The 27,446-nt window shown below is 34.2% G+C and overlaps 2 protein-coding genes across 3 annotated transcripts; both read right to left on the reverse strand.

The window, feature by feature from the left end:
- Window positions 1–594: 594 nt before the first annotated feature.
- Window positions 595–6,901, reverse strand: LOC130729520 (phosphoserine phosphatase, chloroplastic). Of its 2 annotated transcripts, XM_057581295.1 has the most exons (8): window positions 6,429–6,901; window positions 6,198–6,330; window positions 5,986–6,093; window positions 3,200–3,293; window positions 2,438–2,587; window positions 2,310–2,363; window positions 1,213–1,326; window positions 825–909 (listed from the first exon to the last, which is right to left on the reverse strand). In XM_057581295.1, the coding sequence occupies exons 1-7, from the start codon at window positions 6,643–6,645 to the stop codon at window positions 1,261–1,263; spliced, it is 822 nt and encodes a 273-aa protein (XP_057437278.1). In that variant the 5' UTR covers window positions 6,646–6,901; the 3' UTR covers window positions 825–909; window positions 1,213–1,260. The 2 variants fall into 2 exon arrangements, with proteins under 2 accessions (XP_057437277.1, XP_057437278.1); XM_057581294.1 differs by lacking the exon at window positions 1,213–1,326 and having other exon boundaries at window positions 595–909; window positions 6,429–6,891.
- Window positions 6,902–8,687: 1,786 nt separating this feature from the next.
- LOC130720340 (uncharacterized) lies at window positions 8,688–9,188 on the reverse strand. Its single transcript, XM_057570969.1, has one exon. It carries the CDS (start codon window positions 9,186–9,188, stop codon window positions 8,688–8,690), a length of 501 nt encoding a protein of 166 aa, XP_057426952.1.
- Between the last annotated feature and the right edge of the window lie 18,258 nt (window positions 9,189–27,446).

Raw genomic sequence — 27,446 nt, forward strand, 5'->3', positions numbered from 1 at the left:
TTTGGGAGGATAAAAGGTGGAGGGTGAAAGGTTCGAACCCTGAGGATGACTAATTTACTAACAACTAACATTTGCCTATAAAAAAAAAAAAGTGAATATCCCCGTGCATCGCACGGGTAAAAAGTACTAGTTTAAAGATAAAATACTAGCAAAGTCATAATTCTAATTAAATAAGGAAACAAACCAATATAGAAAATAATCTAAAGTACCTTAATTACTCTAATATAAGACTCATATTATAAGATACTTTAAGATATTATAAATATATTATGAGATATCATTTTCATATTCTAGCATTTTATATACTCAAAAGAATAAAAAGTAGAACAAAGAAACATCTTAACCTTCACCAAACTTAAACTAGTGGAAGTTTTTTATGATGTGATATCGTACCTATATAAACGAATGGCTGCTAAATTCTCAATGATCACAAAGGGTGCTTTTATAAATGCTAGAAACACAAAAATCATTGGTAACACCAACTTCACAATCTTTTAGGAAACTTTGGTAATGTACCATTGAAGTGTAATGGAACTTATGAAAGCAATGCAAAAGCATCTGCGGCTCTGCGCAAATAAAATAACACCCAAAAAATAAATTTAAGAAAATTAGATAAACAAATCTTACAACTTTAATGTCATTCAGCACACATCAAAGTTCATTTGCTGTGTTCGTTTTAGAAAACTCTATGGTTCTCTTATAAACGGGTATAGTAACATAAAAAAATAGGACAATTATTGTGTGGGATAAAAAGGAAAAAACAAATGAAAAAGAAAAAAACAGTTACCCCAACGAACTTATGAGGTCTTTAAAATCGAAAACTAGCCAATCAGCTTTTGCAGCAACAGCTTCACGAAGTTGAACACCCGCATAACAGATGAACAAGTTAGCACCACCTGGTCCACGTGCCTAGAATATGGCGGCGAAAAAAGCAAACAGTTATCACATATGAAAATGGTATAAGAGAAAACGTAACAACGATTTTTTTTAAAGCAAAAGATATTTTATTGAATTATAAGAGTGTCGAGATACAAGTTCTCTCGACAAATGATCACAACGCCAAATAAAAGACGCCAAAACCGAAAAAGCCTCCACCCGAAACCCAAGCCTGCCAAATAAAGAAAAGCACAACCCAAAAGTCTGCCTCTGCAGAAACAAAACCAAGAAAAACCACCAGGCCAAAGCTGAAGATCATTGAGACTGAACAACTACCCGACGCCAAAATGATCAGCTTTCTCCACCAAAGCAAAACCACGTGGCCTACGACCGACGCCCCCAATGACCAGCTTCCTCCACCAAAATAAAAGAAAAACCGCCAAGCCCAAACTGAAAATTATTGAGGCCAGAAAACACCTTAGCCTCAAAAGATCCGGCTTCCACAGCCAAGCAAAAACAGAACAAAAGAAAAGACTCTACCGCCGACGCAAGAAAAAGTAACAATGATATAACCAACTCAACCAAAATATAACAATGATTCATCTATCAACATTTTAATATTACTGTTGTTCTGTGTGTGAAATTTAAAAGCTATTTGGTTTAGTAGGACAATGCAAAGATGAGAAAACAAGTTATCAGTTATCACAGTAGGTGCTTCAATAAGCCCCCAAGTAGGGATGGCAATTTTGCCCAAACCTATGGGTACCCGCCCGAACCCGATCCGATTTGACGGGCAAAATCCAAGTTGACTGGATTTGGGTTTGGGTTTGGGTTTTGCCCGTTACTATAGCCATTTATGGGTTTGGGTTTGGTATTAGTTAAATCCGTGCCCATACCCGCCCAAACCCGAACCCAAAGATACCCGAAACATAAAATTACAAAAAAAACCCTCATATATATATATATATATATATATATATATATATATATATAAACTTTGTTCTTAGTGTTTGATGATTAATTGTACTTTTGTATGTTTGAGAAAGTAAACTCTAAACTATTGTTGTCTCACTTTAGTGATGGATGAGGATGATGAATAGTATTTGTTTTTTTTTTCTTTCTATGAATTTCACTTTTTTTTATATGAAAGTAAGTTCTGGATTGAGTTGCTACGTAACTAATGGGTTTGGGTTTGAGTTTCGGGTAAATCCGAAACCCAATGGATTTGGGCATGGATTTCATTTTATCGCCCATAAGGTTTGTGTTTGGGTTTGGGTTTGGGTTCTGGAATTTGGGTTTGGGTTTGGTAATTGTAAAACCCGTGCCCGATCCTACCCGTTGCCATCCCTACCCCCAAGCCTAAGCAACAAAACCCCTGGTTGGGAATGAGAAATTTCATGAAACTACTAGGAATTATGCAGTATTTTCTTTACCTCAAAATCAGTTGCACCGTCCCCTACCATCGTTAATGTTTTGTATCCACGAGCCTGAAAATCAGTTTGATTGCCTTAACAAATAATACAATCAGTTAAAGAAAATCACGAGCTAGTTCATGGCTAACCTTTTTGATTTTTTGGACTGCAGAAGCTTTTCCTCCACTCCTTGACGTGGGCTCATTTTCATCAAACCCCAGAAAGTCTCCAGAGCTTCCGAAAAGTAGTTGATTGGCAAAAATATTCTCTTGTGGAATCCCAAGAATTGATGCAACAGGCTTCATAAGAAGTGTCTCAGTTAGTTAAAAGGTTAATTGAGAATCTAATTCATTATACTGTATAAATAGAGCCAACATGTAATGTAGGGAACTGCAAAAAATTATAAAACATCGTAACAATGTTAAATTATGAAAAGCATTTGAAAGGAAAGAGCAGTGAAAAAATTGACACAAGCTGTTAATTTTGTTCATTATGTGACAAAAATAATTTCAAGCTTGCACGATGGCACAAGAGAGAAATGAAAGAGGTCTTGACAGAAATCTCAATATCAGATTTTTTGCCTTGTAGGTAAGCAATCTACATCCTAAATACATCAAGCCTCTGATATTCAATCCATATTTTAAATTAACATGGATATTTAGTTATATTCTGCAAATGATATGTGACAAAAGTAACATTATTTTAACAAAAGCTATTGCAAAACCTGTGTACAACATGTTCTGTTGAGTGTTCACAGATTATGGGCATGGAACAACTGCACAATCTTGTTTTCAAATATTTTCACAAGCATTATACTACAATCTTAAAGAGAGTCTATCCGAATTCACAAATGTTCTCCTCTAAGCCCAAAATGAATCAGAAACAACTATTAATTAAAACATACTTCATACATTGATCATTTGACGGAAGCCACCAGAGATCAGATAAACATGAATGCTATTAGCCTTCAGCTTCTGGACTAACTCTTCAATGCCAGGCGAAAGCCTGCATGTTAACAAGTAGGACCATAAACATTATTCCAAATATGTCAGAACTAATCAGTTTAACATTTTGGAGAAACAAAGATCAGAAAGTGAAGTAAAAGAAAGTAGACGGTTAAGCTTTGGCGATACAGATATCAATCTATTTTCTTACCATAGTTTCCGCTGGTCTTAACTAGGGATAAGACAATAACACCATTATCAACATATAAAGTACAGGAGGTTGCATTTTTTTTTCATAATTAAACTCTCCTAGTCTCCTGTAATAAATTAAAATGTAACACATGAATATAATTTTTGGCTTTGGACAACATGCAGCATTTCTTTTTAAGAGTCAAAAGAAATTTATCTTAAAGCTTGCATAGGGTGACCAACTAAGCATTAGATAGGAGAAAACATGTATCACTTCAATGAAAGTTAATCACTGCTAGTAGTTAGCACATTGGTTGTGGTTACATAGCCATCCTAGGGGAAAGTGACTAAACTCTTTTCATCAGTCAATCTAACCCTGCACTTCATCATGATTTATCTGTTTCAGACATGGACGAATACCTCAAACAGGTACAGCAAACTGCGTTTGGCAGTCAATGGTACACCATAGACCTAGGGACCCATCTGACATCATTTCCCTTCCAGGTATAGACAGACATTTATATTTTTGGTATTACCAAAGTATTCTCACAGCCGGCAACCATGAAACTAATCCTGTTGAGGCTCTGAGATCACATTAAGTGGGTAGGCCTCTCCCAACAAGTCCTTCTCCATACACACTGCCAAAGGATCAAACCCTCGAGTAAATGTTTAAGCAGTCCAACTATCTTGTTGGTAGGTATATAGACAGACAGTGTAGATCTCATCAAATAACTAAAGACACCGCAAAGTGATGAAAAAGATTGTGAATAAGTTTTTCCATCATTAGGACATTTGATCATATGTCACACAAAAGAAAAATACTACCCAGTGAGAATTTTGTGCCAAAATGAATTGGCAATGTTATTAATTCTGGCATAGATACAGGACTCATCTAACAATCACTCTTGAACCTTGGTAAAACCAGACTGAGTGCTGTCAATTGTTTTTCCATTCAAAATTTTCAAAATAAATCCTCTCATATGTTCCAAAATCCAAATTTTAAGGCGAGAATAAATCCTCTCTGTTCTGTCAAAATAAATCCTCTCAATTATGCCAAATTAAAAGTTTAATGCAAAATTTGTATTGGAAGAGCTCACAAGGAATGTATTTCTTCAGTTTAAATCAATTGCAGAATTTCAGTTAAATCAAAAGCTTAAATCTGAACAGACTGATGGTGGAACAAGATTTAAACCACTAACCAAACACTTAATTCCTTAGGAATCACTCATAGGTTATCTTGTCCTTACACACATCATCGAAATGGGTCTGTTGAACGTAAGCATAGACACATTGTAGTAACAGGTCTTACACTTTGGTATAATTCTCAATTACCTCTCAAATTCTGGGATCATGCATTTACCCCTGTTGTCTATCTTATAAATTGCATGCCTACATCTATTCTTGATTCAAAATCCCCATATTTCTCTCTCTTTCACGCTCTTCCAGATTATAAGTTCCTTAAAGTTTTTGGCTGTGCATGTTATCCTCTTCTTAGACCCTATAATCCTCATAAAATGTCTCGTAACTCTAAAGAATAAGTGTTTCTAGGATATTCTTCAAATCATAAAGGCAATGTCTTGATGATACTGGCAAAATATTTCTTTCTAAAGATGTCCTTTTCAATGAGTATAGGTTTCCTTATCCAGAACTATTCACCTAATCTTCTTCTAACAATTCAACATCCTCTTCTAATACCTACATACCCTCTTTTCCTTCATTTCGTGATTCTGATACATCTATTTCACAGTCATCTTTGTCAGTTTTGTTAGAACCAGTAACATCACATTCTCCAAATAATTCTTCTCATGAATCTGTTTCTCCACATCATTCTCATGATTCTATTTCTCCACATCATTCTCATAATTCCTCTGCATCTAATTCCTCTTACCTTCATCTTCTACTGATCCTTTACCAGCAATTTCTAATGGTTTATCTTCTGATTCCACTCGTCATTCTCAAAATACAAACAGCAGCCCTGAAATTCTGCCTACAGTAACTATTCCACCTCCTACAAATACTCATTCAATGCAAACAAGAGAAAAATCTGGCATCTTTAAATCACTCAAAGTTTGTCATATTCCTGCTATTCTTCAGGTTGCTGACATCCATTCAAAGTATCTCACAGGAACTAGGTTTGTGTATCTCATTTACTTTAGTTTCAAACTTTGTATCCTCCTGAATTCATAAGGGAGCATATTAGAGTAAGTACTATGTTGGGTTTGTATTAGAATACTGTTCTTGATGGGTTTATGTTAGTACACCCTGCTATATAGGACCATTTCCACTGGTTAGTCACTATGCTGTTGGTTAGTTACAATGCTAACTAAATTGTTAGTTAGTTTTCTGATTAGTGTAAGCTTCTTTAATCTATATAAACCGAGATGTATCACATTCATGAACAATGTTTCACACTCTTCTATTTGTTCTCTATTCTACTTTCTTATGAATCAAAAGCAAAATACCAAACATTAAGTAATAAGTTCACATTGCTTTTCTAAATGTCGAATCCGCGTAAGCCAATAAACGCAGAGACATTTAACAAAACCAGTGAGTCTGAGACACACCTCGGGGGCTTTTGCTGAAGAAAATTCTGAAGCTGAGATAAAGAGGGCTTGAACAAAGACAGTCTAGCAGCCAAGGCTTCCTCAAAAGGAACAGAACCACCCATAGCTCTACGAAAAATAAATATCAATATTCAAATCAGATATCACAAATAAATAAAACCAAAATGGATTTTTTTAAATAAAATTAAGCAACACCCAATTGAAAATCCAACCTAGCAGTCCATTCTGCAACAGCCTTTCCAGCTCCACAGAATTCAGCAAGCTCATCAATACCTTCATCCAAGCACACAGTGCTATCGACATCAAAGCACACAGCATCACTATTTCTCCAAATCTCTAGAGTTTCTAAAAAAACAAAACAAAAAAACTATTATTATCATGGTTCCGACAAAAATGAGAGTGGACAATGATAGTGACAGATATCATGTAACATTAAATACCACCTTTGGAAGCAAGCGTGTTCTCAAAATGGCCAACATGGGAGCCCCCAACAGAGGCTACAACGAAGGAAGAACACTGGTTCTTCTTCACCATCCCAATTCGAATCCCACGCTGACCCTTCTTTAGATGCAGCACTGATTCAGAGAAAAGACGAGATCTTTGGTTTCTAAGACCAAAAACAGGAACTGGGTTGATCCCAGAACTCACCAACCCTTCCATAAAACTCTTTCGAAATCCAATAAAGAGAGGTGGATGATGTGTTAAAAGCTCGTCACAGCAAAATGGTGATTAGAAGGAAAAACAAAAATGACAGAACTTGGTTTTGTGATCCAAGTAGTACTTGTGAAATTAACAAACCAAGGAGATGGAAAAGGGGTCTGTTTTTGAACATGAGTTGAGTTGTTGGTAACGGGACTGTTAACAGGTTTTGAAAAGGCCCCAACTCATGGGCACCTGCGCGAATTCGACCCGATTTTACGGGTAAAACTCAATATGATTGAATTTGGGTTTGATATTGATGAAACTCGCACATGAATAATATATATAAATTACAAAACTACACGTATACATACCATCAAAAGGTGGAAAAAGATTCATAGACATATAAATAGTAAAAACACCCCAAACACCCCTTTTTCCTGCGGATTTGGCCAGTTCTTTATGGTTAGTCATGTGTATTTAGGTGGTTAGTTCAGTGTATTATTTTGCTAAATCCCTAATTTAGGAATTTCAAGTTTACACGGTTTTGTACTTTATGGTTAGTCATGTGTATTTAGGTGGTTAGTTCAGTGTATTATTTGGCCAAATCCCTAATTTAGGAATTTCAACTTTACAAGGTTATGTGCTTTATGGTTAGTCATGTGTATTTAGGTGGTTAGTTCAGTGTATTATTTGGCCAAATCCGCAGAAAAAATGGGTGTTTGGGGTGTTTTTACTGTAGTTATGTCTATGAATCATTATTGATCAAAAGGTGGTTCGTGAATCACCACTAAAATAATTAAATAGTATTGTAAGGATTTTGGTTTTTTTTTTTATGTGAGAAACAATATAATTGCCAAAACAAGTTGAAAAAGACCAATTTCATCTCACTCACGTGGTTTTGTCTTAGCGTGACGGGTGGAGTAGAATGTGTGAGCTGAGTTGAATTTGTGGGAATCGGTGTATTCCTGAGGTGGTTGTAGGGGGACAACTTGAATTCGCGTGGATTGACGCAATTTCCAGCATGCGAAGGATTGATGTCCCAATCTAGTGGCACTTGTGTCCGTTGCCAACTTCCTTCCTGTCATATAGGTTGAGGTAATGGTATGGCACTTCCTTGCCCCCTTTTGGTCTACTGTCAGCTTTCCTATCCTTCCGCAAAGTAGGGGATACTTTACCGCAAGGTGGGCCGTAGATATCACTGCATGGAGGCGATTTAAGGTACCTCACCCTATGATGACGTTATAAGCTGCCGCAACTCGCAGGACCAGATATTTTATTCTCAAGAGCTCGGCGTCATCGCCCACTCCGAAAATTGTATCTAACTCTACGTAGCCACGTACCTGAACTTGCTTCCCGGAGAAAACCTACCAAACTTCCCGTGTATGGCTTTAAATCTTTGTCTGTCAGCCTCATATGTCTGAACGCGTCCTCATAGATTATATCGGCCGAGCTGCCCTGGTCTAAAAGCACCCTATGTACATTAAAACCTTTTATTTTCACCATTACTACTAACGGATCGTCCCTGTGGGCCTTGATTCCCTTGAAATCCGCGGTTGACATCACTATGTCTGGATGTGGGCACCCAAATGAACCTGGATACACCTGTACCGATGTTGTCGCCCCGACAGTTCCCCGGCCCGCCGTCGATACGTCGCCGCAAACCTCAAAACCTCCAGCGATTGTGTTTGTTGCTTCAACCGTTTCTCCGACCTCGCCGCTGTCAACTCCTTCAAATTTATTTCCCTTTGCCGCTTGCGGCCGTCTCGCTCTGATCAGCTGCCTGATTTGACCCTTTAGCATGAAACAGTCGGTGGTTTTATGGCCCTCTAAGTTGTGGTACTCACACCACCTTAACGGATTCCTCGCCTCGCTTCTGGGGTCCTTTCTGCGCTTACTGACTCTGTTCATGTCCTCAATTTCCGCCTCGAGAAGTAACTTTGCTAGCTCCTTGTTTGAGCATCCCCGCGACCTCATTCGCTGGCTTGCCTTCGTTTCTCGGCATGAGCAACAGTGTTTCCTATCTCCCATTCTCGGGCGGAGTAGCTTTCCTTTATTCTTCTTTATGAATCGGCCAGCTTCTCCGAACCCCTGCTCGCTTCCTTGTCCTGTACCTTTTTCCTTGCCAGCGATCCCTTTGCCGCTCGCTCGCCCTTCCTCTTGTGTGCTTCAATTTCCTCTTTTAAGATGTAGTCATGTGCTCGGGCGCGAACTTCCATCATTGAGCATGCCAGCTCCCTACTCAGCTCGCAATAAATTCCTCCCCGCGACAGACTGCCTTTGAAAGCGAACACGCACACGCGTGGCTGCAATTCCTCGAACCTCGCGGATATGGCACTGTATCGTTTCACGTATTGTTTCAAGGTTTCACGTTCCTCCTGCCGAATACCAAATAGATCCTCGATCGTTCTCGCAGAGAAATGATCAAGGAATTTCGATGAGAAATTGTGGAACTTAGCTATGGATCCTGGAGGCAGATTCGTGAACCATTCATTTGTCGCGCCTCGAAACGTTAATGGGAGCATCCTGCATTTGACAGCGTCGGAGACCGCGTACTTCGCCATCTTCGCAGCAAAACGAGACAGATGATTCTTTGGATCGGTTTGCCCGTCGCACGCCTCCAACACGAGGTTCACCATGCCAACCGGTACAGTCACCTCTCGTCCTGCTGCCGAGAAAGGCTTGGTTCCAGCCGCACTCGCAGCTTCCTCCTCCTCTTGATTCCACTACCGGAGGTGATAGTACCTCAACTGCTCCTATAAACACTCATTTTGCATCTTCAAGTCACCACTTAGCGCTCGACGTGTTTCGGCACAACGATTTCTATCGCTCCTTGGGGAAGAGACGTCGAAGCCACGTCGTTGGCGAGGCGTCTTCATCAGACTTCGCTCATGAAAACGAAAATCCCGCCAAAAATCCTTGAATTACAGGGAATCTCTTAGAGGATCGAATTTCTCCCAACCAAATCGCCAAACTCCAAACTCAGAATCAAAAAATTAAGAAAATTTCAGCAAAACGCTCAGAAAAATGAGTTTCACTCCTCTGAATCACGATACACGTAGTCCGGGAATAGAAATCTACCGATCCCCACAGACGACGCCAAATGTTCCGTGCTAGAAAATAGAGAGGGAAGGTAGTACCCAAAGTGCAAGGAAGGTGATGTGAATGCTTAGAGAGAGAAAGTATAACTGAATTTTAGTGTTGTTATTACTCAAATGAGCTAAGAGTCTCTTACAATTGGTATTCCCCTCCTATTTATAGAGGTAGAGTTCGGCTTTGGCGCCTCTTTCCTATACAAATGGGCCAGTTGGGCCTCGGGAAAGGCGGCCCAAAGTCACAGCGTGCTCCCCGCCTAAGGTCAGGTCCCCCGGGCGAGGGACCCTGAGGTCTCGCACAGGTGAAGAATATTGTTCGTCACTTAATTTGCCTTTATATATAATGAGGTGGGGTGTAGATTTTAGATAAGAATTGGGTGGAGTGTAATTCTAACAAACCTTGAGGGGGGTGAGTGTACTTTACTCTATTATTTATCCAATGAGTTTCAGTCGCAGTAGTAAAAGGTGGTCATTTGAACCCTGTGTCAGGAGTTTGAATTTTAGGAGTTGCACTCTTGACAGATCTTTGGCCTTTACCACAACCAGATCGAAATTGCAAGAATAATATAAGACAAAAAAGTCTATGTATTTTAATGATATGAAAACAAAATGTATACAATAGTGTTCACTTAATTTTTTATTGAATGTATTTCCTAAAATACATTAATAAAAGTCCAGTTTAAATCAAAGGACATATTAAAGACAACTTATAAGGTAGTTGGTCAAAACAACACTTTTTATTTAATTTTACCAAATTATATTTCTTATTTTTGGCCAAAAAGTAAAATATTTAAGACTTAATTGCACTTTTCGTCCCTAATATTACGCCTTTGTGCAATTTGAGCCCCCTTTGTTTGAAACGAGCTGTTTTGGTACAAGTAAGATCAATTTGTGACAATTGAGTCCCCCTATTAGTCTCTGTGTGAATCCAAATAGAATATTCTTATCTGGATTCCGTTTTACTAATTACACCACCACATATGACACATCAGAATAAACAAAAAAAACTAATTCAAAAAATGAAATTATCCCTAAATTCACTCTTCTATAATCTTCACCTGATCATCTTGTTCAAAAAATATCTTTGTTAAGTTCAAACGCTAGATACATCCTTTATCATATTTTGAGTGATAACAATTTTCAAGAGTATAAGTGTGATGGTTAGTGAATCCTGTGCAATTTGAATCTATTTTCCTTCGCACAAGCCGTCGCTGCCCAACACTAGAGCCGCCGCCGCTCCTCTTTCGGCCGATGCACTCCTTGAAGCGCCGCAGCACCTCCAACCGCGTGCCTCACGCTCCGGTCGCGACGACACAACCACCAGACGCTTACCTCATGGTTGTGCTCGTCTCCATGCACCTCCATTGGCACCGCCAGCCATAGGTTTCCCTCCAACGACCCCCGCGCTGTCACTGCAACGGCACTCTCTCAACTGCTGCCCTTGTTTGGTAGCTAATCGACCCGTTAATCTTCAGATCCACATGATTTGACCCGCGACCATCCTTCAACAGCTTTGACCTGCTTGTCCTATTGAGCGATCCAGCCCATTAGCGGTTTGACCAAATCGAACCCACCCGATTCGACCCGGACCGGTTCTCCTCCGGTTGAACCGCTCTTGCCAGCAACCTAAGAAAAAAATAATAAATTTTCCCCGATCCATCCTGTGGCAGATCACACTCCGATCTCGGCTCTCCGACGCCAACGGTTGTTCCTTACGCTAACAGTGGTTCCTCCTCTACAGGTCAAACATAATTTTATCCGGTCGTCCAAGTGTTTGAAGGGTACTTTATTTTCACAAACGACCTACCTCGAGTTCTTTTTGATAATTTTTTGCTAGTCTCAGCATCGGTGAACCTCCAGCTTCGACTGCGGGGGTGTTTTAGAATAGAATTGAATAGAATATTAGGTTACTAGATTCTTTATTTATTTACCGATGTAATTACGTAGGTAATCAGATTTAGATTTGTTTATATTTTAATGTTTAGTCGTCTCTCTTGTATAAATACGTTGTCTAGTATCAATAATAATCACAGAATACAATTCTTTCATTAATCTTACTTCTGTTGCACAAAACGATTGCGAAAACGTTTTAGAAAATATAATCGTTCTAAAACTAAGATGTTTTTCTAGAACACAATTCAAATCCCCTTTTCGTATGTCACTTTATTACATTTCATCCTTGACTGAGAAATTCCTTAAACTCCAAATCCCCAAGAAGAGAGAAACATATACTAAAACTTAAACCAAAAAACCCAAAACACGGATAAAAACCCCAAAATACATGCACAACAAAAAGTATTAATATTAAGACTTATAATGGCACCCAGGTCAATTCTTCCTAATTTCTCCTCTAAGCAATTAATATTGTTATCAGTGTAAAATCAAGTCAATATTTTTTTTAGATACATACACCGTCTGGTCACTATTTTAAGCAAAAGTTAATTTTTTAAATTCATTCAATAAATGATGTATGTGGTCATTAAAATGGTCACATACATCATTTATTGAATGAATCTAAAAAGTTAACTTTTGCTTATAATAGTGACCGGAGGGTGTACCAAACTTGAATAGTTAGCACATTTTGCATTTATAAAATAATAAATAGTTTTAATTTATTATTTTTAAGAATTTCATTAACTTGTGTTTAATATTTATAATTAAAATAGTATTAATGTTACTTTTTATATGAGAGATTAAAATTTTCTATAAGAGTAATTATTATGAAATATCATTAAAAACTAATTAATATTTTTATTAATGTAAATATCAAGTCACTTTTATTTTTTATTTCTATTATTATTATCATCTTTCATATTTCATAAATTTTCAAAAATAACTCAAATTTAAGAAATATTAAAAATTAATTTTCTGTATAGTAAATTAAAATGCTTTACAATTACTAATTAATATTATGATGATAATAACTAATTAATATTGTTGTTAATGCATAATCCAAACTTTATTACAATATAAATAAATATTATGAATAATATAAAATATTATTAATAACTAATTAAGATTTTTATTAATATCAAGATAAAGTAATTTTTTTAATGATTAACATTATATTCAAAAACTCATTTTGTGCATATAAATATGCCTAGATTTGTATTACACATCAGAAGTGAGGCTTCTTAGTTTTATCTGCCAAACACATTGGAAAATAATGGCTTCTATGAATGTTGTATTGAAGTTGATAGTATTGCTTCTTGCTATTGTTAGCACTGTAAATTGTGTGGGAAGCGCACAAGGGATAGAAAAAGCAATAAAGACTGATAATGCAGACATCAAAGGAAACGTACCAGGGGTGGATCGTTCACATTTTCCTTGTTGCAAATGCACTATTATAATGTTGTGTTGCCCCTGCCCTAGTCCTTATAAAACTACATTGTCTGAAAACCTTTTACTTCATCCTCTAACCTACAATTGAGTTTGAGGAAGCCCTACTCTTAATGAAATAATCATCTTTAATTATATGATTCAGTAATATACATTGGTTGTATTTTATTTTCCTTTTCCATAAGTTTTTTTAATACATTTGAATCGTGTTATGAGCTAGAGAATGACAAATAGTACGAATTTCAAAAGAAATCATTTCTTCATGAACCTTCCACACCCATTCAGCCCATCCATTCATGAATGTAAAATAAATTAAATTGAATAGCGTAAGTCATTTACCCTAATATTTCTAATAACCTCTGATCCACTTCATATTTCTAAATTTTGTTTCTCTATTTTCTTCACCCATTTGTGTTGCTTTTTGGGTCTACAATCAATTTTGAAAATTGGAGGTATAAAGAGATTATTTTGATTGAAATGAATTATTGCCAAATATGAAAACACAAGCATGTTTCGCTATGTTCGAGATAAGGTTTGTAAACCGGTCAGGTGTGCTATTGCAGAATTTGCATTGTGAATTTACGGAGGAAGAACACGATTGAGACAATGAGGAGGACTGTGACGTTTTCATTTTTAAATGTATTGGATTATATTGAAAATAATTTTTGAAACTATTGATTACCAATTTAAATAATAACTCATTATTAGTGAAAAACATTTTTCGTCACTTAATTTGCCTCTATATATAATGAGGTGGGGTGTAGATTTTAGATAAGAATTGGGTGGAGTGTAATTCTAACAAACCTTGAGGGGGGTGAGTGTACTTTACTCTATTATTTATCCAATGAGTTTCAATCGCAGTAGTAAAAGGTGGTCATTTGAACCCTGTGTCAGGAGTTTGAATTTTAGGAGTTGCACTCTTGACAGATCTTTGGCCTTTACCACAGCTAGATCGAAATTGCAAGAATAATATAAGACAAAAAAGTCTATGTATTTTAATGATATGAAAACAAAATGTATACAATAGTGTTCACTTAATTTTTTATTGAATGGATTTCCTAAAATACATTAATAAAAGTCCAGTTTAAATCAAAGGACATTTTAAAGACAACTTATAAGGTAGTGGGTCAAAACAACACTTTTTATTTAATTTTTCCAAATTATATTTCTTATTTTTGGCCAAAAAGTAAAATATTTAAGACTTAATTGCACTTTTCGTCCCTAATATTACCCTTTGTGAAATTTGAGCCCCCTTTGTTTGAAACGAGCTGTTTTGGTACATGTAAGATCAATTTGTGACAATTGAGTCCCCCTATTAGTCTCTGTGTCAATCCAAATAGAATATTCTTATCTGGATTCCGTTTTACTAATTACACCACCACATATGACACATCAGAATATACAAAAAAAACTAATTCAAAAAATGAAATTATCCCTAAATTCACTCTTCTATAATCTTCACCTGATCATCTTGTTCAAAAAATATCTTTGTTAAGTTCAAACGCTAGATACATCCTTTATCATATTTTGAGTGATAACAATTTTCAAGAGTATAAGTGTGATGGTTAGTGAATCCTGTGCAATTTGAGTCTATTTTCCTTCGCACAAGCCGTCGCTGCCCAACACTAGAGTCGCCGCCGCCGCCGCTCCTCTTTCGGCCGATGCACTCCTTGAAGCGCCGCAGCACCTCCAACCGCGTGCCTCACGCTCCGGTCGCGACGACACAACCACCAGACGCTTACCTCACGGTCGTGCTCGTCTCCATGCACCTCCATTGGCACCGCCAGCCATGGGTTTCCCTCCAACGACCCCCGCGCTGTCCCTGCAAGGGCACTCTCTCAACTGCTGCCCTTATTTGGTAGCTAATCGACCCGTTAATCTTCAGATCCACATGATTTGACCCGCGAACATCCTTCAACAGCTTTGACCTGCTTGTCCTATTGAGCGATCCAACCCATTAGCGGTTTGACCAAATCGAACCCACCCGATTCGACTCGGACCGGTTCTCCTCCGGTTGAACCGCTCTTGCCAGCAACCTAAGAAAAAAATAATAAATTTTCCCTGATCCATCCTGTGGCAGATCACACTCCGATCTCGGCTCTCCGACGCCAACAGTTGTTCCTTACGCTAACAGTGGTTCCTCCTCTACAGGTCAAACATAATTTTATCCGGTCGTCCACGTGTTTGAAGGGTACTTTATTTTCACAAACGACCTACCTCGAGTACTTTTTGATAATTTTTGGCTAGTCTCAGCATCGGTGAACCTCCAGCTTCGACTGCGGGGGTGTTTTAGAATAGAATGGAATAGAATATTAGGTTACTAGATTCATTATTTATTTACCGATGTAATTACGTAGGTAATCAGATTTAGATTTGTTTATATTTTATTGTTTAGTCGTCTCTCTTGTATAAATACGTTGTCTAGTATCAATAATAATCACAGAATACAATTCTTTCATTAATCTTACTTCTGTTGCACAAAACGATTGCGAAAACGTTTTAGAAAATATAATCGTTTGAAAACTAAGATGTTTTTCTAGAACACAATTCAAATCCCCTTTTCGTATGTCACTTTATTACATTTCATCCTTGACTGAGAAATTCCTTAAACTCCAAATCCCCAAGAAGAGATAAACATATACTAAAACTTAAACCAAAAAACCCAAAACACGGATAAAAACCCCAAAATACATGCACAACAAAAAGTATTAATATTAAGACTTATAATGGCACCCAGGTCAATTCTTCCTAATTTCTCCTCTAAGCAATTAATATTGTTATCAGTGTAAAATCAAGTCAATATTTTTTTTTAGATACATACACCGTCTGGTCACTATTTTAAGCAAAAGTTAATTTTTTAGATTCATTCAATAAATGATGTATGTCGTCATTAAAATTGTCACATACATCATTTATTGAATGAATCTAAAAAGTTAATTTTTGCTTATAATAGTGACCGGAGGGTGTACCAAACTTGAATAGTTAGCATATTTTGCATTTATAAAATAATAAATAGTTTTAATTTATTATTTTTAAGAATTTCATTAACTTGTGTTTAATATTTATAATTAAAATAGTATTAATGTTACTTTTTATATGAGAGATTAAAATTTTCTATAAGAGTAATTATTATGAAATATCATTAAAAACTAATTAATATTTTTATTAATGTAAATATCAATTCACTTTTATTTTTTATTTCTATTATTATTATCATCTTTCATATTTCATAAATTTTCAAAAATAACTCAAATTTAAGAAATATTAAAAATTAATTTTCTGTATAGTAAATTAAAATGTATTACAATTACTAATTAATATTATGATGATAGTAACTAATTAATATTGTTGTTAATGCATAATCCAAACTTTATTACAATATAAATAAATATTATGAATAATATAAAATATTATTAATAACTAATTAAGATTTTTATTAATATCAAGATAAAGTAATTTTTTTAATGATTAACATTATATTCAAAAACTCATTTTGTGCATATAAATATGCCTAGATTTGTATTACACATCAGAAGTGAGGCTTCTTAGTTTTATCTGCCAAACACATTGGAAAATAATGGCTTCTATGAATGTTTTATTGAAGTTGATAGTATTGCTTCTTGCTATTGTGGGCACTGTAAATTGTGTGGGAAGCGCACAAGGGATAGAAAAAGCAATAAAGACTGATAATGCAGACATCAAAGGAAACGTACCAGGGGTGGATCGTTCACATTTTCCTTGTTGCAAATGCACTATTATAATGTTGTGTTGCCCCTGCCCTAGTCCTTATAAAACTACATTGTATGAAAACCTTTTACTTCATCCTCTAACCTACAATTGAGTTTGAGGAAGCCCTACTCTTAATGAAATAATCATCTTTAATTATATGATTCAGTAATATACATTGGTTGTATTTTATTTTCCTTTTCCATAAGTTTTTTTAATACATTTGAATCGTGTTATGAGCTAGAGAATGACAGATAGTACGAATTTCAAAAGAAATAATTTCTTCATGAACCTTCCACACCCATTCATGAATGTAAAATAAATTAAATTGAATAGCGTAAGTCATTTACCCTAATATTTCTAATAACCTCTGATCCACTTCATATTTCTAAATTCTGTTTCTCTATTTTCTTCACCCATTTGTGTTGCTTTTTGGGTCTACAATCAATTTTGAAAATTGGAGGTATAAAGAGATTATTTTGATTGAAATTGAATTATTGCCAAATATGAAAACACAAGCATGTTTCGCTATGTTCGAGATAAGGTTTGTAAACCGGTCAGGTGTGCTATTGCAGAATTTGCATTGTGAATTTACGGAGGAAGAACACGATTGAGAGAATGAGGAGGACTGTGACGTTTTCATTTTTAAATTTATTGGATTATATTGAAAATAATTTTTGAAACTATTGATTACCAATTTAAATAATAACTCATTATTAGTGAAAAACATTTTTCGTCACTTAATTTGCCTCTATATATAATGAGGTGGGGTGTAGATTTTAGATAAGAATTGGGTGGAGTGTAATTCTAACAAACCTTGAGGGGGGTGAGTGTACTTTACTCTATTATTTATCCAATGAGTTTCAGTCGCAGTAGTAAAAGGTGGTCATTTGAACCCTGTGTCAGGAGTTTGAATTTTAGGAGTTGCACTCTTGACAGATCTTTGGCCTTTACCACAGCCAGATCGAAATTGCAAGAATAATATAAGACAAAAAAGTCTATGTATTTTAATGATATGAAAACAAAATGTATACAATAGTGTTCACTTAATTTTTTATTGAATAGATTTCCTAAAATACATTAATAAAAGTCCAGTTTAAATCAAAGGACATTTTAAAGACAACTTATAAGGTAGTTGGTCAAAACAACACTTTTTATTTAATTTTTCCAAATTATATTTCTTATTTTTGGCCAAAAAGTAAAATATTTAAGACTTAATTGCACTTTTCGTCCCTAATATTACGTCTTTGTGCAATTTGAGCCCCCTTTGTTTGAAACGAGCTGTTTTGGTACAAGTAAGATCAATTTGTGACAATTGAGTCCCCCTATTAGTCTTTGTGTGAATCCAAATAGAATATTCTTATCTGGATTCCGTTTTACTAATTACACCACCACATATGACACATCAGATTATACAAAAAAAAACTAATTCAAAAAATGAAATTATCCCAAAATTCACTCTTCTATAATCTTCACCTGATCATCTTGTTCAAAAAATATCTTTGTTAAGTTCAAACGCTAGATACATCCTTTATCATATTTTGAGTGATAACAATTTTCAAGAGTATAAGTGTGATGGTTAGTGAATCCTGTGCAATTTGAGTCTATTTTCCTTCGCACAAGCTGTCGCTGCCCAACACTAGAGCCGCCGCCGCCGCTCCTCTTTCGGCCGATGCACTCCTTGAAGCGCCGCAGCACCTCCAACCACGTGCCTCACGCTCCGGTCGCGACGACACAACCACCAGACGCTTACCTCACGGTCGTGCTCGTCTCCATGCACCTCCATTGGCACCGCCAGCCATAGGTTTCCCTCCAACGACCCCCGCGCTGTCACTGCAACGACACTCTCTCAACTGCTGCCCTTGTTTGGTTGCTAATCGACCCGTTAATCTTCAGATCCACATGATTTGACCCGCGACCATCCTTCAACAGCTTTGACCTGCTTGTCCTATTGAGCGATCCAGCCCATTAGCGGTTTGACCAAATCGAACCCACCCGATTCGACTCGGACCGGTTCTCCTCCGGTTGAACCGTTCTTGCCAGCACCCTAAGAAAAAAATAATAAATTTTCCCCGATCCATCCTGTGGCAGATCACACTCCACTCCGATCTCGGCTCTCTGACGCCAACGGTTGTTCCTTACCCTAACAGTGGTTCCTCCTCTACAGGTCAAACATAATTTTCTCCGGCCGTCCACGTGTTTGAAGGGTATTTTATTTTCACAAACGACCTACCTCGAGTTCTTTTTGATAATTTTTGGCTAGTCTCAGCATCGGTGAACCTCCAGCTTCGACTGCGGGGGTGTTTTAGAATAGAATTGAATAGAATATTAGGTTACTAGATTCTTTATTTATTTACCGATGTAATTACGTAGGTAATCAGATTTAGATTTGTTTATATTTTAATGTTTAGTCGTCTCTCTTGTATAAATACGTTGTCTAGTATCAATAATAATCACAGAATACAATTCTTTCATTAATCTTACTTCTGTTGCACAAAACGATTGCGAAAACGTTTTAGAAAATATAATCGTTCTAAAACTAAGATGTTTTTCTAGAACACAATTCAAATCCCCTTTTCGTATGTCACTTTATTACATTTCATCCTTGACTGAGAAATTCCTTAAACTCCAAATCCCCAAGAAGAGAGAAACATATACTAAAACTTAAACCAAAAAACCCAAAACACGGATAAAAACCCCAAAATACATGCACAACAAAAACTATTAATATTAAGACTTATAATGGCACCCAGGTCAATTCTTCCTAATTTCTCCTCTAAGCAATTAATATTGTTATCAGTGTAAAATCAAGTCAATATTTTTTTTAGATACATACACCATCTGGTCACTATTTTAAGCAAAAGTTAATTTTTTAAATTCATTCAATAAATGATGTATGAAGTCATTAAAATGGTCACATACATCATTTATTGAATGAATCTAAAAAGTTAACTTTTGCTTATAATAGTGACCGAAGGGTGTACCAAACTTGAATAGTTAGCATATTTTGCATTTATAAAATAATAAACAGTTTTAATTTATTATTTTTAAGAATTTCATTAACTTGTGTTTAATATTTATAATTAAAATAGTATTAATGTTACTTTTTATATGAGAAATTAAAATTTTCTATAAGAGTAATTATTATGAAATATCATTTAAAACTAATTAATATTTTTATTAATGTAAATATCAAGTCACTTTTATTTTTTATTTCTATTATTATTATCATCTTTCATATTTCTTAAATTTTCAAAAATAACTCAAATTTAAGAAATATTTAAAATTAATTTTCTGTATAGTAAATTAAAATGTTTTACAATTACTAATTAATATTATGATGATAGTAACTAATTAATATTGTTGTTAATGCATAATCCAAACTTTATTACAATATAAATAAATATTATGAATAATATAAAATATTATTAATAACTAATTAAGATTTTTATTAATGTCAAGATAAAGTAATTTTTTTGATGATTAACATTATATTAAAAAACTCATTTTGTGCATATAAATATGCCTAGATTTGTATTACACATCAGAAGTGAGGCTTCTTAGTTTTATCTACCAAACACATTGGAAAATAATGGTTTCTATGAATGTTGTATTGAAGTTGATAGTATTGCTTCTTGCTATTGTGAGCACTGTAAATTGTGAGGGAAGCACACAAGGGATAGAAAAAGCAATAAAGACTGATAATGCAGACATCAAAGGAAACGTACAAGGGGTGGATCGTTCACATTTTCCTTGTTGCAAATGCACTATTATAATGTTGTGTTGCCCCTGCCCTAGTCCTTATAAAACTACATTGTCTGAAAACCTTTTACTTCATCCTCTAACCTACAATTGAGTTTGAGGAAGCCCTACTCTTAATGAAATAATCATCTTTAATTATATGATTCAGTAATATACATTGGTTGTATTTTATTTTCCTTTGCCATAAGTTTTTTTAATACATTTGAATCGTGTTATGAGCTAGAGAATGACAGATAGTACGAATTTCAAAAGAAATCATTTCTTCATGAACCTTCCACACCCATTCAGTCCATCCGATGATTCATGAATGTAAAATAAATTAAATTGAATAGCGTAAGTCATTTACCCTAATATTTCTAATAACCTCTGATCCACTTCATATTTCTAAATTTTGTTTCTCTATTTTCTTCACTCATTTGTGTTGCTTTTTGGGTCTACAATCAAGTTTGAAAATTGGAGGTATAAAGAGATTATTTTGATTGAAATTGAATTATTGCCATATATGAAAACATTAGCTTGTTTCGCTATGTTCGAGATAAGGTTTGTAAACCGGTCAGGTGTGCTATTGCAGAATTTGCATTGTGAATTTACGGAGGAAAAACACGATTGAGAGAATGAGGAGGACTTTGACGTTTTCAATTTTAAATTTATTGGATTATATTGAAAATAATTTTTGATACTATTGATTACCAATTTAAATAATAACTCATTATTAGTGAAGAATATATTCAATCACTTAATTTGCCTCTATATATAATGAGGTGGGGTGTAGATTTTAGATAAGAATGGGGTGGAGTGTAATTCTAACAAACCTTGAGGGGGGTGAGTGTACTTTACTCTATTATTTATCCAATGAGTTTCAATCGCAGTAGTAAAAGGTGGTCATTTGAACCCTGTGTCAAGAGTTTGAATTTTAGGAGGTGCACTCTTGACAGATCTTTGGCCTTTACCACAGCCAGATCGAAATTGCAAGAAAAATATAAGACAAAAAAGTCTATGTATTTTAATGATATGAAAACAAAATGTATACAATAGTGTTCACTTAATTTTTTATTGAATGGATTTCCTAAAATACATTAATAAAAGTCCAGTTTAAATCAAAGGACATTTTAAAGACAACTTATAAGGTAGTTGGTCAAAACAAATCTTTTTATTTAATTTTCCCAAATTTTATTTTTTATTTTTGGCCAAAAAGTAAAATATTTAAGACTTAATTGCACTTTTCGTCCCCAATATTACGCCTTTGTGCAATTTGAGTCCCCTTTGTTTGAAACGAGCAGTTTTGGTACAAGTAAGATCAATTTGTGACAATTGAGTCCCCCTATTAGTCTCTATTTGAATCAAAATAGAATATTCTTATCTGGATTCCTTTTTACTAATTACACCACCACATATGACACATCAGAATATTAAAAAAAAAACTAATTAAAAAAATGAAATTATCCGTAAAATCACTCTTCTATCATCTTCACCTGATCATCTTGTTCAAAAAATATCTTTGTTAAGTTCAAACGCTAGATACATCCTTTATCATATTTTGACTGATAACAATTTTCAAGAGTATAAGTTTGATGGTTAGTGAATCCTGCCCTTGTTTGGTAGCTAATCGACCCGTGAATCTTCAGATCCACATGATTTGACCCGCGACCATCTTTCAACAGCTTTGACCTGCGTGTCCTTTTGAGAGATCTAGCCCATTAGCGGTTTGACCAACTCGAACCCACCTGATTCGACCCGGATCGGTTCACCTCCGGTTGAACCGCTCTTACCAGCAACCTAAGAAAAAAAAAATTCCCTGATCCATCCTATGGCAGATCACACTCCGATCTCGGCTCACCGACGCCAACGGTTGCTCCTTACGCTAACAGTGGTTCCTCCTCTACAGGTCAAACATAATTTTCTCCGGCCGTCTACGTGTTTGAAGGGTATCTTATTTTCACAAACGACCTACCTCGAGTTCTTTTTAATAATATTTTGTCTAGTCTCAGCATCGGTGCACCTTCAGCTTCGACTGCGGGGGTGTTTTAGACTAAAATATAATAGAATATTAGGTTACTATGTTCTTTATGTATTACCGATATAATTACGTATGTAATCAGATTTAGATTTGTTTATATTTTATTGTTTAGTCAACTCTCTTGTATAAATACGTTGTCTAGTATCAATAATAATCATAGAATACTCTCTTGTATAAATACGTTGTCTAGTATCAAGAATAATCATACAATTCCTTCATTAATCTTACATACGTTGCACAAAACGATTGCGAAAACATTATAGAAAATATAATCGTTCGAAAACTAAGACGTTTTTCTAGAACACAATTCAAATCCCCTTTTCGAAAGTCACTTTATTACATTTCATCCTTGACCGAGAAATTCCTTAAACTCCAAATCCCCAAAAAGAGAGAAACATATACTAAAACTTAAACCAAAAAACCCAAAACACGGATAAAAACCCCAAAATACATGCACAACAAAAAGTATTAATATTAAGACTTATAATGGCACCCAGGTCAATTCTTCCTAATTCCTCCTCTAAGCAATTAATATTGTTATCAGTGTAAAATCAAGTCAATATTTTTTTTTAGATCATACACCATCTGGTCACTATTATAAGCAAAAGTTAATTTTTTAGATTCATTCAATAAATGATGTATGTGGTCATTAAAATGGTCACATACATCATTTATTGAATGAATCTAAAAAGTTAAATTTTACTTATAATAGTGACCGGTGGGTGTACCAAACTTGAATAGTTAGCATATTTTGCATTTATAAAATAATAAATAGTTTTAATTTATTATTTTTAGGAATTTCATTAACTTGTGTTTAATATTTATAATTAAAATAGTATTAATTTTACTTTTTATATGAGAAATTAAAATTTTCTATAAGAGTAATTATTATGAAATATCATTAAAAACTAATTAATATTTTTATTAATGTAAATTTCAAGACACTTTTATTTTTTATTTCTATTATTATTATCATCTTTCATATTTCTTAAATTTTCAAAAATAACTCAAATTTAAGAAATATTAAAAATTAATTTTCTGTATAGTAAATTAAAATGTTTTACAATTACTAATTAATATTATGATGATAGTAACTAATTAATATTGTTGTTAATGCATAATCCAAACTTTATTACAATATAAATAAATATTATGAATAATATAAAATATGATTAATAACTAATTAAGATTTTTATTAATGTCAAGATAAAGTAATTTTTTTGATGATTAACATTATATTAAAAAACTCATTTTGTGCATATAAATATGCCTAGATTTGTATTACACATCAGAAGTGAGGCTTCTTAGTTTTATCTACCAAACACATTGGAAAATAATGGCTTCTATGAATGTTGTATTGAAGTTGATAGTATTGCTTCTTGCTATTGTGAGCACTGTAAATTGTGAGGGAAGCACACAAGGGATAGAAAAAGCAATAAAGACTAATAATGCAGACATCAAAGGAAACGTACAAGGGGTGGATCGTTCACATTTTCCTTGTTGCAAATGCACTATTATAATGTTGTGTTGCCCCTGCCCTAGTCCTTATAAAACTACATTGTCTGAAAACCTTTTACTTCATCCTCTAACCTACAATTGAGTTTGAGGAAGCCCTACTCTTAATGAAATAATCATCTTTAATTATATGATTCAGTAATATACATTGGTTGTATTTTATTTTCCTTTGCCATAAGTTTTTTTAATACATTTGAATCGTGTTATGAGCTAGAGAATGACAGATAGTACGAATTTCAAAAGAAATCATTTCTTCATGAACCTTCCACACCCATTCAGTCCATCCGATGATTCATGAATGTAAAATAAATTAAATTGAATGGCGTAAGTCATTTACCCTAATATTTCTAATAACCTCTGATCCACCTCATATTTCTAAATTTTGTTTCTCTATTTTCTTCACTCATTTGTGTTGCTTTTTGGGTCTACAATCAATTTTGAAAATTGGAGGTATAAAGAGATTATTTTGATTGAAATTGAATTATTGCCATATATGAAAACATTAGCTTGTTTCGCTATGTTCGAGATAAGGTTTGTAAACCGGTCAGGTGTGCTATTGCAGAATTTGCATTGTGAATTTACGGAGGAAAAACACGATTGAGAGAATGAGGAGGACTTTGACGTTTTCATTTTTAAATTTATTGGATTATATTGAAAATAATTTTTGATACTATTGATTACCAATTTAAATAATAACTCATTATTAGTGAAGAATATATTCAATCACTTAATTTGCCTCTATATATAATGAGGTGGGGTGTAGATTTTAGATAAGAATGGGGTGGAGTGTAATTCTAACAAACCTTGAGGGGGGTGAGTGTACTTTACTCTATTATTTATCCAATGAGTTTCAATCGCAGTAGTAAAAGGTGGTCATTTGAACCCTGTGTCAGGAGTTTGAATTTTAGGAGGTGCACTCTTGACAGATCTTTGGCCTTTACCACAGCCAGATCGAAATTGCAAGAAAAATATAAGACAAAAAAGTCTATGTATTTTAATGATATGAAAACAAAATGTATACAATAGTGTTCACTTAATTTTTTATTGAATGGATTTCCTAAAATACATTAATAAAAGTCCAGTTTAAATCAAAGGACATTTTAAAGACAACTTATAAGGTAGTTGGTCAAAACAAATCTTTTTATTTAATTTTCCCAAATTTTATTTTTTATTTTTGGCCAAAAAGTAAAATATTTAAGACTTAATTGCACTTTTCGTCCCCAATATTACGCCTTTGTGCAATTTGAGTCCCCTTTGTTTGAAACGAGCAGTTTTGGTACAAGTAAGATCAATTTGTGACAATTGAGTCCCCCTATTAGTCTCTATTTGAATCAAAATAGAATATTCTTATCTGGATTCCTTTTTACTAATTACACCACCACATATGACACATCAGAATATTAAAAAAAAAACTAATTAAAAAAATGAAATTATCCGTAAAATCACTCTTCTATCATCTTCACCTGATCATCTTGTTCAAAAAATATCTTTGTTAAGTTCAAACGCTAGATACATCCTTTATCATATTTTGACTGATAACAATTTTCAAGAGTATAAGTTTGATGGTTAGTGAATCCTGCCCTTGTTTGGTAGCTAATCGACCCGTGAATCTTCAGATCCACATGATTTGACCCGCGACCATCTTTCAACAGCTTTGACCTGCGTGTCCTTTTGAGAGATCTAGCCCATTAGCGGTTTGACCAACTCGAACCCACCTGATTCGACCCGGATCGGTTCACCTCCGGTTGAACCGCTCTTACCAGCAACCTAAGAAAAAAAAAATTCCCTGATCCATCCTATGGCAGATCACACTCCGATCTCGGCTCACCGACGCCAACGGTTGCTCCTTACGCTAACAGTGGTTCCTCCTCTACAGGTCAAACATAATTTTCTCCGGCCGTCTACGTGTTTGAAGGGTATCTTATTTTCACAAACGACCTACCTCGAGTTCTTTTTAATAATATTTTGTCTAGTCTCAGCATCGGTGCACCTTCAGCTTCGACTGCGGGGGTGTTTTAGACTAAAATATAATAGAATATTAGGTTACTATGTTCTTTATGTATTACCGATATAATTACGTATGTAATCAGATTTAGATTTGTTTATATTTTATTGTTTAGTCAACTCTCTTGTATAAATACGTTGTCTAGTATCAATAATAATCATAGAATACTCTCTTGTATAAATACGTTGTCTAGTATCAAGAATAATCATACAATTCCTTCATTAATCTTACATACGTTGCACAAAACGATTGCGAAAACATTATAGAAAATATAATCGTTCGAAAACTAAGACGTTTTTCTAGAACACAATTCAAATCCCCTTTTCGAAAGTCACTTTATTACATTTCATCCTTGACCGAGAAATTCCTTAAACTCCAAATCCCCAAAAAGAGAGAAACATATACTAAAACTTAAACCAAAAAACCCAAAACACGGATAAAAACCCCAAAATACATGCACAACAAAAAGTATTAATATTAAGACTTATAATGGCACCCAGGTCAATTCTTCCTAATTCCTCCTCTAAGCAATTAATATTGTTATCAGTGTAAAATCAAGTCAATATTTTTTTTTAGATCATACACCATCTGGTCACTATTATAAGCAAAAGTTAATTTTTTAGATTCATTCAATAAATGATGTATGTGGTCATTAAAATGGTCACATACATCATTTATTGAATGAATCTAAAAAGTTAAATTTTACTTATAATAGTGACCGGTGGGTGTACCAAACTTGAATAGTTAGCATATTTTGCATTTATAAAATAATAAATAGTTTTAATTTATTATTTTTAGGAATTTCATTAACTTGTGTTTAATATTTATAATTAAAATAGTATTAATTTTACTTTTTATATGAGAAATTAAAATTTTCTATAAGAGTAATTATTATGAAATATCATTAAAAACTAATTAATATTTTTATTAATGTAAATTTCAAGACACTTTTATTTTTTATTTCTATTATTATTATCATCTTTCATATTTCTTAAATTTTCAAAAATAACTCAAATTTAAGAAATATTAAAAATTAATTTTCTGTATAGTAAATTAAAATGTTTTACAATTACTAATTAATATTATGATGATAGTAACTAATTAATATTGTTGTTAATGCATAATCCAAACTTTATTACAATATAAATAAATATTATGAATAATATAAAATATGATTAATAACTAATTAAGATTTTTATTAATGTCAAGATAAAGTAATTTTTTTGATGATTAACATTATATTAAAAAACTCATTTTGTGCATATAAATATGCCTAGATTTGTATTACACATCAGAAGTGAGGCTTCTTAGTTTTATCTACCAAACACATTGGAAAATAATGGCTTCTATGAATGTTGTATTG

This window comes from Lotus japonicus, chromosome 1 (genome assembly GCF_012489685.1).
Source record: "Lotus japonicus ecotype B-129 chromosome 1, LjGifu_v1.2".
Classification (NCBI taxonomy): Eukaryota; Viridiplantae; Streptophyta; class Magnoliopsida; order Fabales; family Fabaceae; genus Lotus; species Lotus japonicus.